Here is a 14073-nt window from a genome sequence, read left to right as displayed (position 1 = left end):
AAATTTATTCAAACCCTTCAAGTTGCCAGAGCCAGAATTGATCTAAAGATGCATATTAATAAGTAGAAGTTTAAACTAGTAATTTGTTTAATTCTTTCTTAATAATTGTATTACTATGTTTCACAGGACTTGAATTTTAGAGGTAAGAGGGCCTTAAAAAGTCACCTGACAGTGGTTTTGGAACTTTTTTCCTTAAGGTAATAGCACAGGTTTTTTCAGATGAGATCATACTTGGAATTCACACATAAAACAGATAATGGTGGAGCTGCTAGGAGTGAAGTGGGATTGGGGCTGGGGCCGTACTCTGTTGATGTTTTACTGTTTGATTTGGCAGCTGCCAAGGCAGCTCTGTGGAGCCTAGATGTCTAATTAACACAGTGAAAAACACTGCTTTAGTCCATAAAAACCCCCTCCCCCCATTTTTTTCCTCCTTGCCAGGCTGATGATAGTCACAGACTTACAATTCTAAAATATTTGACTTTATGAAAAATGGTCCAGGTGTGAGTACTAGAGTGATAGAACAGTCAACGGAAAAAATTGTAATGAGAAAGAACCAAGGTAAATCAGAATTATTGCCTGGGTATGAGAGTAGAACAAGTTCAAACTTGGCTGGTAGTAGATTGATGGGGACACACACACACAGAGGGGGTGGTAGGGGGAGAGAGAGAAAGAAAAATCAGACAAAGCATTCAGTTTGGGCAGGAAGATAAGTTTCATTTTAGCAAATGAATGTAAAGTAACAGTCAGCCATTCACATGGCGTCATTTATAAGTGCTAGACACTCTTGAACTGGAGTGAGGAGAGTCAGAGCTAGCCATATGGAGTTGTCTACTCCAAATGGAAGCCCTGGGGCCCTACTCTGAGTGAAGTAATACGGAGACAGGAATTTTCTAAGAAAGAGTATTGGCAGAAGAGAAGGCCAAAGTCTGAGACTTGAAGAATGAATGAACATTAAGGCATCAGAAGAGCAAGAAAAAACAGTTAAGAAGATAGTAAAGGAGTAGCAGAGAGGTATGAGGAAAACAGTCCCACCATTCTCAGCCCCTCCCTGAGGCTCCCTTGACAAAACAACCAGCCTTTCTTCTTAAAGGCACTGTAACAGCCTTGTAATTGGACCAAGTATCTTTTTTTTTTTTTTGCTTTTATAGCAAATAAAAGCATAAGTGAAAATTTATTTTATCCATACAATTATTCATTATAGTAAAAGATCTTTAAAATGACTATGGATTCTCTTAAATAGAATAACTTCATTCCTTCCTCCCTCCTTTTCTTCCTTCCTGCCTCCTTTTATTTTTTGAGTTCTGTCATTTGAGTACAATGAGATGTAGTCTCCCTTACCAGGCCCGAGGTAGGAGGGGAATCTCTTATTTGGAAGAGTGCTTCCATTCACATAAAAAATATGAAAGCAACCATTTTATGCCAGTTTTATTTAGAAAAATAAAACATATAAACAAATTGGCAACATCCAACTTAATATAAAATCATGAAATGCTCCTTCCTTGCTTTGATTTTATATTTTTATGATAATGCTACTAATTTTGAATTTTATTTTGATTCTACTTGATTTTTGCCAGGCTACCAAAGTAGATTATATTTCCTATGAAATCCTTTATTTTGTCATTTAAACCATTTGGGGGTTTTTCTATGGACAGAGTCCTTGAGTCAGTCTTCAAATGTTTATTGAGTGCTCATTATGTTTTATGCTTTATCTTGGGTATTCTAGAATAATGCAAAATAAAAAAGACAAGTTTTCTGCTTTTAAGACTATTGCTATTAGATTGACCTGGTTAATTTAACGGATGATAAAGCAAAAGTTAACCTTCTTTTAAGCAGGACCAATCCTCAGTCACATGGTATAAATGTCTATATATTCTGGGAGCATTGACCACCCCTGACCCCTCCCCACTTCTGGAAACCTTATCCTTCATCCCTCTTCCTAGTCTCAATCTCAGGAGTCTAATCCCAGTTTGGATTTCCATTTGGAAGTTCTTGATTTTAGCTTAAGATGCAGCCTCACATCATGTGATCATTCAGTAGACTCAGCCAGAATACCTCTAGGCCTTTAAGACCCAGAAGAGAGGTACCATTCACCGTGGAATTGCAGGTATCACAAAAATATTGAAGGGTGTAGAGAACAGAGGCATTTTGGTTTTGGGTGCTTCCTGCTGGCTTTTCTTAAATCATGTCGTCTATCAAGGAACCACTTCTGCCTTTTTTCAAGGCTGGCCCCACTTCTGGTAACCTGTTTGCCAAGGCCTTCCTTCACTTTGCACATCCTCCATCAAAGAGGAATTCTTGTTTGAAGTTCCTGTCAGTGGAATAGATATGTTGGGTAGACCATTCCTACTCATTTATATTTTCCTTTTACACATTAAGAAAATGAGGCCCACATTAACTTGTAAGTGATTTGCCCAGTGACCTCTAGCCTGTTTGCAGTGCAGCCAGAACTGGGATCCTTATCTCCTTGACTCCTCACTTACTGCTCTTTTCATTACATCACACAGCCTTTCTTAGCCATAAACTTCTGTCACTTAGCACTGATACTGAGGAAAGAAACACTTCACTGTGTGTGGTTTGCTGTTCATTGTTGTAATAATGATCAAATTAATATGATTTCTTGATAGCTATCATTATATTGACCACTAACAATAATAAATGTAGGGATCACTGGACAAGTAATGCTTATTTAAATTATGAAAACAATAAGAATAATCTTGAAAATGAATATTCAAGAATACATGATGATTTTTCTTTTCACTTCGTGTGCTCCCAATTATAGACTGCTTATTATAAAAGTACACAATGACTCTGGGCCTCTTCTCTAATAAGAGATTTGTTATCTTTTCTCCCTGGGTAGAAACCTTTCTTTCCACATTAGATTTCAAACAGTCTTTTATAAACCTAGACCTCTAGCATATCTGGTAAAATACTGTATAATAACCTCAATTATCCTCCACTGTTGATTGTCTTTTTTTGGTTGTTTTTCTTCTGGCCACGCTGTGCATCATGCAGGATCTTAGTCCCCCGACCAGGGATTGAACCCGTGCTCCCTGCATTGGAAGCACGGAGTCCTAACCACTGGACCGCCAGGGAATTCCCCAATCCTCCATTTTAGAAAACATGGCTTCTTTAGAGGTTTAAGATAACAGATACTTTACAAATACGTTTGTGTACATATATCTGTCGAATTATAATCTAAAAATTAATATTTAAACATCAATGTCTACCTCACACCTGTCAGAATGGCTGTCGTCAAAAAGACCACAAATAACAAATATTGGCGAGGACGTGGAGAAAAGGGAACCCTTTTGGTGGGAAAATAAATTGATGCAGCCACTCTGGAGAACCGTATGGAGGTTCCTCAAAAAATTAAAAATAGAACTACCATATGATCCAGTAATTCCACTCCTGGGTATGTATCCGAAGAAAATGAAAACACTGATTTGGAGATACATGCACCCGAGTGTTCATAGCAGCATCATTTACAATTGCCAAGATACAGAAGCAACTGCACTGTCCATCAATAGATGAATGGATAAAGAAGATGTGGTATATATATACAGAATACTACTCAGCCATAAAAAAGAATGAAAATTTGCCATTTGCAACAACATGGATAGATCTGAAGGGTATTATGCCTAGTGAAATAAGTCAGAGAAAAACAAATACTGTATGTTATCACTTATATGTAAAATCTAAAAAATAAACAAATGAATATAACAAAACAGAAAAAGACTCACAGATATAGAGAACAAACTAATGGTTACCGGTGGAGAGAGGGAAGGGCAGAGGGGCAAGACAGAGGTAGGGAATTAAGAGGTACAAACTACTATATATAAAATGAATAAGCTACAAGGATATATTGTATACCATAGGGAATACAGCCAATATTTTATAATAACTTTAAATGGAGTATAATCTATAAACATTTTGAATTACTAATGTTATATACCTGAAACTAATATAATATTGTAAATCAACTCTACCTCAATTAAAAAAAGTCAATTTCTAGCCTGGTTCAAAGGATATGAATATCTATTTGGCAACTGGTAAGAATTGCCTATTTTGCTTATTACAGTGCAGTGTTATCAATAAATGACAAGATGTTGGAAAGCACTGCCATGTCCAGTATTATTTAAAAAATTGATTTTGAATAAATGATGGCAAATGTATGGGATGGAATATTATTTGGTTGTTAAAATATCCATTAAATACTTAAATGTTAAATGCTGGGAAAACAAAATGGTATGTGTGCTCTACCACAGTTTTGTTAAATTTATGTTGTGGAAGGTGGCCTTCAAAAGTGAGAATAGTGTAAAATGTGAGAGCACAAAGCTCTCAGACAATTTGAGAATTATCTCAAGTGGTTGTTCATTCTGTTTCTGGTCACCTACCTTACAGGGCTCAGCACTGATTTACTTCTGGCTCATTTCCAAAACCAAATGCTCAGTGGTGAAGTCTTCCCTTTGTTGGGGATGTTCGAAGGAGCATGTCACAGGCCACATATGCTTTGAGTAATGGAAGCATCAATGAAATTAAGTCCACATTTTTCTAAGACAACTATTTTATAGAGGCCCAAACATTTGGATGATCAAGTTGATATTTGAAAGGTGAATTTTATTGCTTCTTTATACCTTTAGTCATACCTGGACACTGAATTGATTTACTCTTCAGAAGGGGAAAGTCATAGGGGAAAGTCATAAGATCCAACATAACAGCAAGGCAGAATCATAGAGTGGCTACATGATCCATTTGCCATGGCTAAGGGTGAAAAGTGGAACCCTATTTGGGGCTCTTTATTTGAGAGTCATCTTTGGAAATGTAGAAGGACTTTGAGCTTCAGTTATCTTTTCTTCTCTTTTTAAATTTTTGTCTGATAAAGGCTTCTCATCTGAATGAAATGTAGGCTTTGACATCACCTATGGTAGCATCATCTAAGAACTACAGTGTGTTGACAACTGTCTTGTGAGTACTTCACAGTGGATGATTTTCAATGGATGACATTTAGAGTAAACACGAACTGCTTTCAGATAGACAGAGTTCACACATTTGTGTGTAAAAAGAAAACTCCCGGGCTTCCCTGGTGGCGCAGTGGTTGAGAGTCTGCCTGCCGATGTAGGGGACACGGGTTCGTGCCCCGGTCCGGGAAGATCCCACATGCCGCGGAGTGGCTAGGCCCGTGAGCCATGGCCGCTAAGCCTGCGTGTCCGGAGCCTGTGGTCTGCAACGGGAGAGGCCACAACAGTGAGAGGCCCACGTACCACAAAAAAAAAAAAAAAAAGAAAACTGCCAACCTGCAATATTATTAAAAAGCAATTATATTAGCTTCAATATCGTACCTTTTTCAGCATATAGACTTGTTTATTCAATGCTGTGTTAATTCTTCAAGATTATTTAGGAAATAAATTCAGTGCACAAATAAACAAGTATTTACTGAAACCTCTAACAGTATAGACAAGGTATGTTAGTACTTACAGTGATAAAAAGACACAATCTTGATTTCAAGAAATTTAAGATAAAGGTGACAGGGGCAGGGGTCGATGGGAAGGGGAGGGGTTGGTAGGGCTGGTGGTACAAAAGGGACAATAAGTATCTAAATAACCATAAAACAAGACTACAAGAAATGCAATACAACAGGTATAAACAATGAGCTATGGACTCTGGAGTTTAGATATCATTAACTTCTTTTGGGAAAGACTTCATGGAGGAGATGACATTTATAAAGCAAATGAAATATAAGCGTGGAGGCACGGCAAGGCATTTGATTTTGGTAATTCAGGTAGTTTGGTGTTGCTGGAGTAGGAATAAAAGAATGAGAAATAAACAGGAAACATCTTGTGTTTCAAAATGGTGGGTCATTTCTAAACTAAATTAAACAAGTCATTAAACGTGTGTACAATGCAAGATATTATAAACAGTGTTTGCAAACATTCAGATCAACTAACTAGACTGTATCTTAAAATTTACTAAAATCATGTTCTATAATTATAATTTAGATGTTCAAGAAAATGTTAAAATCTTGCAGTGAATCTCAGACCTGTCCTGGGCAAAATCTGAAAGGTTGGTAGCACTGTACTGAGGACATTAAGGGCACACACAGGCCCAGTGAGAGAGTGCCATGATCCACTGTGTATCCTGGGCTGGGGTGACCCTTTGCTACATTAACTCTGTATCATATATTCATTCTAAAAAAGATTAAGCAGCAATTTCTATTTGCCAGGCGTTGTGCTAGAAACTAGGAATACAACAGTGAATTAATGATTCACTCCCTCTCCTCATAGAACTTACAATCCTGAAGATGGGGTTGAGGTTGGTTGAGATACAGTAGACAGAGATTCAAATACAGGGTGGTATGTGCCTGATGGGAGATGTAAAGAATGCTGTGTGAGCGTACTGTAGCCTGCGTAGTTCAGAGAGGAGGGGTCAGGGAAGACGTCCTAAAGAAGTGCTGTCCAAGCCTAAGATTTTAGGAATAAGGCAGGTAAACTGGGAAAACTAGGCCAGGCAGAGGAAGGAACATGCACATGAAGAGAGCAGGGTAAGTGGGGGGAATGAGAGAGAGAGGAAAGGAACACACATGGTGCTTTTCTGGGAAGGCAATAGCTTAGTGTGGCTGAAAGCTAGAGTGTGAAATTGGTTGAGGGTCATGGACATAGAAGAGACTGGAAAAGTAGGGGAGGAAATAAGGGTAGATGAACAGTGCTAAGGTTTGTTAAGGATTTCATAAAACTAAGAAATCTGCTAAAAAATTTTGAGCTGGTATGTAACAGGGTCAGATTTGTGTTTTAAGAAGTTCACCATGGTTGTTGTGTTTAGATAAGATTGCAGAGGGTTAAGATGGGAGGTCAGAAGACAAGCTAGGGTTCTGCTGTGGATCTCATCCACATCATGATGGGGGTCTGAACTTGGGTAGAAGCCTTGAGGATGGAGAGAAGTGGGTGGATCCTAGGCATAATTTGGAGCTGGGTTCCATAGGACTTAGAGATGGACTGGATGTGGAGTGTGAGGGAGAGGAAGGCGCCACACACCCTCTCAAGTGTCTGTCTTGGCCACCGGGAAGATGGTGTCTGTTAGCTGAGTCTCACCAGTAGTGCCATAAAGGACTGAGCACACGAAACTTCAAGGTTGTTCCTGGATCCTGCCAGGCTGACTTCAATTAGTGTGTGGGCTGTTTGCTGTGAGTGGGAGTGGCAGGGCTACGGTTTGTTTTTATTCTTCCTTCTTGAGACAATCCCTAATCATACTCATTCAGTACAGAAAATGAGCTGCCCCTGCTTCACTAAATTGAAATCCAAAAATGTGCCAAATGACTAGACTACAGTTTTCACTGAAGAGTTCAAAGAGGAAATCAGCTCCTCATGCTGCCATATGAAAATGGGTAATTACAATATTTTTTAACACATTAGACCTTGTTATTTTTGAAATTAGGAAAACTATATGGGGCCACACATTTTTATCACTAGGAAGTCTTTTAGAGATTAGTGACAAATAATTCTACAGATGAAAAATTGTGGAGGTTAAATTATTGGCTCAAGGTCAGTCACCTGGTAGTTGATTAATTTCTTTCTAAGTTGTACTGATGTCTTGAAAAGTGTTGATTAAACAAGTGAAAGTGTGCACATGTCGTCACAGGGCCCATAAAACTGTTTTATGTAGGTATCGCAATGCCCTGGTAATTTTTGTGGCAAAATGAGAGTTGTTCTGACAAATCATCTGAAATAGAATATGATATAGTTTCTGTTCTTGGTGCTCATGCCTGCTTCTAAAGTCTTTTGTTAAGTGATTTATGCACATTTATCTGGAGCATAATTATCTTGATTAATATTGAGACATATGGTATTTAAAATCCCAGTGTTTAACGAAGCACTTCATGATTAGCCGTTTAAAAATAATTAACCCTCTTGTATATAAAATTTTGTAATTTCATTTCAGATTATCAAGAGCTAACTAATATTTTCAAAATTTTAATCAGCCATATATAGTGGATTCAGTGGAAATAATGTGTGAGAGGGGTACTGTAGCTCTGATACTACAAATCAATGAGAAATTAAACCACATTTTAGTGTTTTACAGCAGTCATATTTTTCTGGTCTGCCTTTTGCATTTAGATGTTTGGTGTATATTAATCACAGAAGCAATTTAGAAAAATGAAGTTACTAAAAATTAGAAAAAAACCTTAAATATGCTATTCTGCACACATATTTATTGATTTGGACCTATTCTCACCTAAGAATAAAAATCCTGTCTGGGGTTCGTAAGTCAATATAAGGGCTTTCCCTACATTCTCCACGTAGGAAACAAATATTAAACACATTTTATGGTGCTTATATCTTTATGACTTCTAATGAGATGAGATATGTTAAGAGTATTTTTCCTAGTGGAATATGGACCAGATCTTCTATTTTCCTGAACAGAGAGAAGCAAATTCCTTGCATCTCCTTAAATGACCTGGGCAGTTGCTGCTAAGCTTTCATTATGTCATTTAGTAAAGACCCATGGTTGAGCACGTTAGGAATTACTAAAACAGATTCAATTATTTTCTTTCTTTTTTTCCTGTTTCTTTTCCTCAGGAGACTCAGGTACAGAAAAGGCTTGAGGAAACTTAGGGAAGCCAAATTTTCTTTTCTTCACAGATGTCTTTGAGTTTTAGCAATTTGTAAGCCTAGAATGATGAGGGGAAAACTATAATAAAGAAAACAGACAAAGAAAATGTCAAAATTAAAATATAATGAACTGTTTAATAAGGGATTTGTTTACATAACTTTCTAAAGATGTCTTCTTTATATATAAATACAAAATTGATGCTAGTAGGTTTTTCTCCCCTTGTGTCTAGAAGATATCTCCAAATACCAATTATAATAACATCCAGCATGCCAAGTCTTTCACAGTCATTATTTCATGTATTCCTCACCCATCTATGAGGCACGTACTATTATTTTCCCCATTTAACAGATAGGGAGACAGAAATTTACAAGAGATTAAGTGACCTGTCTAAGATCACATTTTAAGTGATGGAATCTGGTTATCTGTCTAGATCTATTGGATTCCAGAGCTTGGGCTCTTAATCACTATTGTGATACCATCAAAGAGGCTGATATGTATCTCTGGGAGGGAGATGGTTTGGTTCCTATGCAGAAAATTCTCCCTTCATTATGTGCTGCAGGCTATATAGCTACATCACTTTTCCTACACTCAAGGTTGGAAATGGCATTTGACAAGCTTCTGCAGAGCTTAGAAAGCCTAAGAGGGTTAAGGTACATGGGATGTGTAGCTTCTGAGATTTCCTGGGCCTGGCTGGCTCCTTCACAGGTGGTACATTTGATAGTTTTTCAAAAAGCTGCCATTGCACTCTCAATGCTGAGACAAAATATGGATACAGTTCATTTTTTAAACTTCATCTGCACTCCTGCATTCTTGATTGAGCTTATTGGGTAAGAGACAGGAATAAACAATATATTATTGGATGGGTGAAAAGGGGAGGGTAGATGTGAGCGATCCTAGGACAAAGGTCTGTGAGTAAAATTCCTTGAATCGATCATTTACCTGGTGCTTTAATCCCTCCACTCTTTAAATACACACTGAGGAGACTTGTGCTTCCAGGAGGATGGAGTAGACATCTTTTTTCCTATTTCTCCCACTAAATACAGCTAACAATCCTGGATATTATTTATAAAACAAACATAAGATTCTGAAAGGTAGAAGGAAGGCAGACTGGCTAGGGACCTCAGGACCAGAAGACACGGTGGTGAATTCTCTAGATTTTCTTTTTGCCTCATAGATCTCTGACTAGGTACTGGACGAGGTGGCAACCCAGAAATGCCAATGTGCTTAGACATGGCCATGGGCCAGTGGAGAACACATGCGGAGTCTGAACTCCTACTCCCACCCAGTAGCCACAAGGCACCCCACCTGCAGGGTCAGAGGAGGGCACATAGGGAACAGTAATGAGGTTCCCTCTGGACTTTTACCTCTGTCTGGCAGTGATAAGGCAGACAGAGTCCCAGAAGGAAAGAAGTAGATGTGGTTGAAAGAGTATTTGAAAAAATAATGGCTGAAAATTACCTAAATTTGGGAAAAAGACACAACAAACCTGTAGGTTCGAGCTGAGCAAATCCCAAACAGGATAAACCCAAAGATATTTATGCCAAGACATACCACAGATCACTTTCTGAAAACTAAGAACAGAGAAAAAATATCTTGAAAGCAGCCAGAGAGAAATGACAGGAAACGCACTGATTTTTGGCATTGGAGGAATAGGCTGGTTACCAGCGCTTCCCTTGTTGATTTTGGCTATTAGTCTTCTTTTTAACCAGACTCAACCAAGCTAACATGTACAGAGCGTTTACTAGTTATCTGCAAATTATGCTGGGCACCCAGGGGACATTTGCTAATCCCATTCTTCCTGTAATTGCTCCACAGTGGGTATTATCCCTCAGAGCAAATCAAGGAATTTCAGAATTGGAAAGAACCTCAAAAAAAGGAAATAAAAGGGCAGAAGTTTGTAATTTGGGATTTCTGGATGGGCTTCAGTTCTGCGAACTCCCTGAAATTAATCTAAAAAAATGCCAGCATGTATGTGCATTTTTCTAGGGAAAGGACCATAGCTTTCATCAGAGTCTCAAAGGAGCTGGTGGCTCCCAAAACGTTAAGAGCCACCATTAAGAGTTTCTGCTCTTTTCAGGCAAAACTATATAATCCAACCTAGATAGAAAAGAGCTAAAAACAGAGAAGCAATTTAGAAATCATATACATCAAAATTCCTGAAAGCCACCTCATAATTCTCTACTTTTAAGGAGAAAATAGGAAAATGGCAGTTTTCTGATTTCTTCTAGGCACTTGTGGAAATACAGGTTTATCAAAGAATGTTTGCTTGTAGTCTTATTTTGAACATTTAAAAAATAGTACCTATAGGTGGCTAAATAAACAGTGCACCGTGATTCAAAATGTACTTTAGATTTCCCCTACCCCTGAAGCCATTTTATGAACTGTCATGTGCTACCTGAGCCTCCAGTAAAAACAAAAACAGGCTTTCCTGTTTTTTAAAAAAATGTACTTTAGGTATGATTTCTCCCAATGCCAATCAAAAAGTTCAGACATACAAGGAAGCAGGAGCAGCCTCTCTACATCAGTACCAATAGGCTGGTATTTTATGAGATAGGACAAACTGGCCCGCAATCTGCATTCCTTTTTCCATCTTTCAAAAAAAAACATGTAAAAAAGTTCTATTATAAAGCAACTAAACTCCAATAAAAATTAAAAAAATTCTATTGATTACACAATGTATAACAGCCAATTTATCAGAATAAAAAACTATTAGTGTTTTCTTTGGTGAAAAAACAAGTATAACAAAAACAGATCCATGTGGTTTCTGTGTCTACAGTGTGGCTGTCCCTCACTCTCTGTACCCTCTACCAAATCCCTCATGAAATCCAGGTCTGCTCACACCTGGAGAAATGCACATTAAGGATTTTAGATTGCTGCTGCCTGTTTTCTGATCAAAATTAAGGCTCCCAGTGTTAGCTGGAGAGCTAGAGATGGGATAATGCATTATTTTAGGAAAAAATTTGACTACCTGCTTTCATTAAGACCCTATAGTAGTTTGATTTACTCATACAATTCTATGCTGGCTGCATCTACACAATCAAAGGAATCACTGGAGACCCTTGTTAAACATAGAATTCCAGACCCCAACCTACAATTACTACAGTGCAACCAGGAGAGGAACCTGAGAATCTAACAGTTTTTATCAAGTGCTTTGGGTGATCCTTGGGCTCAAACAAGTTAGAGCAATCTTCTTAAACTTGAATGTGCATATAAATTATCCTGGGTTCTTGAAACAAAAGTTCTGATCCAATTGGTCTGGGTGGGACCTGAGATTCTGCAGATCTAACAAGTCCTAAGGTGATGCTGCTGGTGTGAGGACACCTTAAGTAGCAAGGTCAGGGAGATTACGCCTCATCTGGCTTGTGTGTAAATCAGTATAGGCCATTACATTTTCCTTCTGCATCTGTGGATTCTCTACCAGAGGCCTCTCCCCTCCCTTGATGCTGCCCATTTCTCATTTTTTCACTGATTGTATCTCTACAAGCTAGTGTGATCAGTTAAGGTAAGGCATCCTACTCTTCTCCACTTACTTTATAAAAAGTTCACACAAAGATAAAAGCAGTCTGAAATAAACACCACACAGTAACTTACATAATGGGTTTATATTTAATATAGTACTTCTCAGCATGGAGATGTTAGCAGTTTATAAAGATTTTTTTGTTTTTGTTAAACGTTAAATCTTTTCTCCATTTCAGTGTCAATATAAAGTATTTTTTTACATTAAATCTTTTCAACGTTAGATACATCGAATACATTTTCTAAACTTTTCCCCCCACAAAGAGATAAGTTTTAATTTTTTGACCAACTGTATTTAATATCTAGGTACAATATTAACTTGGGAGATAACAAAACAAAAATGCATTAAAAATATGGAGAAAAGACTCCTCAGTGATGCAGGAGGCAGTGATTATAACTAAACAGTGGCAATTTCCTAGGATTCTGGGCAAGAGTTTTCTTATTATTATTGAGAATTCTGAAATTATGAAATATTACTTATGCAGAGTTCAGCCATCTCACTTCTTTGACCTTCTAACTAGCAAATGCAAATTACAGACGGCATTTTTCAGTGCATTATTTGTTGTGAAGAAAACGTTTTGTTTTCCATTTAACATATCAGTTTGTTCCTATTTATAGGGAAATAACCAAGACTATGAAGCTACCCTATTTACTGTTTCTTGAGAACTTTCAGACACCAAAACTCAGTTCTGAACCTCAATAGCACAAAGGTTTTCAGGGCAAGGTTTGATTCAGGAGGCCCTTCAAAGTCACATCTGTCCATTTCTCTTTCGTGCATATACCCCCAAACAAGCACAAATGCCTGTAATGCTGAGAACCACACCTAACAAGAGAGCGATTGCATCTCCGGCTTCTACTGCTTCCACAACAGGCAGCACCAGAAGCAATGAAAAGAGAACTAGGAACAGTTGTGTTGAAACTGAGATCATGATGTCGAGATCTTGAGGTGACTGGTTCTTAAAGGCTGAAGGTTCCTAGAAATTAAAACATGGAAACAAAAAGGAACCATTAAAAATTCCTACCTTTTCAAATGACAGTATGAATACATGACAACAGTTCATACAACCTTTTAAATCAGAGACTTTATAAATTATATTCAGACCCATCTCCTCATTTTATGGTGGAAGAAACTGAGGGAAGTAAATGGTACTTAAAGATGGTCATTTGAGGCTAATCGCCCCTTCTCATGATAATTCCCCTACTCCAGCAATTTTTCCCCACTCTATAACGCCAACACCGTGTGAATCAACAAAACAGAAATTGAACAGTAGAATAAGAAAAGACAGAAGAGGCACAAGATACTAACTTGGAAACTATCCTAGTGAATGAAAATTATATTTTCTTAGGGTCGCTCCCATCCAGGAAATGCAAACAAATCTGGCAAAGTCAAACCACATATAACTCTGTGAAGTCGTGGGGGAAATAGTAAGACTTACCAAAGAAAGCGTTTTTTTTTTAATTCTACCAGTTCAGGATGCTAAGGCTAAGCTCCACGTGACAGCACCTATTATCAGAGGGGCGTAGCAGGATTTAAAAAATCGCACATTATTAATTATTATTTTAAAGCAGCAGCTAGAGTCAGTGCAGAGCGGGGAGGTTGTACGTAAGGGAGAAGAATGGGTAATAACTAACGACAACAGTTTGTTCAAGCAGGGGAACTAGATTTAAAAGTTGGTCAGTTAGCCTATAAAGGAAAAGCTAAAAAAAAAACCCAAAACCAAAAAAACAAGTTCGTTCGAGGACTTAATAGTAGGACTTTAAAAAGAATCCCTGCTTTGGCCCGGCAACGTGCAAATCTGCCGCCTGTTTTACAAATACCCTGGGCAATCTAAGTAGCCTTCGGGGACAAGTTCGTACATTACCTTCCAGGAAGCAGCCATTACAGGAATGGCGAGCAGGGCGGAGTCTCTAAACTACACTTCCCACAATCCCCTGTGACGACAACTCACAGGA

General features: G+C 38.0%; 1 protein-coding gene across 2 annotated transcripts; it reads right to left on the bottom strand.

Annotated features, from left to right (window-relative positions):
• Positions 1-8718: 8718 nt before the first annotated feature.
• Positions 8719-14011, bottom strand: SMIM30 (small integral membrane protein 30). 2 transcript variants are annotated; one of them, XM_033428251.2, is made up of 3 exons: positions 13983-14011; positions 13557-13624; positions 8719-13094 (listed from the first exon to the last, which is right to left on the bottom strand). In XM_033428251.2, exon 3 carries the CDS (start codon positions 13047-13049, stop codon positions 12870-12872), a length of 180 nt encoding a protein of 59 aa, XP_033284142.1. In that variant the 5' UTR covers positions 13050-13094; positions 13557-13624; positions 13983-14011; the 3' UTR covers positions 8719-12869. The 2 variants fall into 2 exon arrangements, with proteins under 2 accessions (XP_033284142.1, XP_049571187.1); XM_049715230.1 differs by lacking the exon at positions 13983-14011 and having other exon boundaries at positions 13557-13967.
• Between the last annotated feature and the right edge of the window lie 62 nt (positions 14012-14073).

Source organism: Orcinus orca, chromosome 9 (assembly GCF_937001465.1).
Source record: "Orcinus orca chromosome 9, mOrcOrc1.1, whole genome shotgun sequence".
Taxonomy (NCBI): Eukaryota; Metazoa; Chordata; class Mammalia; order Artiodactyla; family Delphinidae; genus Orcinus; species Orcinus orca.
The sequence above is the reverse complement of the archived record's forward strand: the minus strand, read 5'-3'. Positions and strand labels throughout refer to the sequence as shown.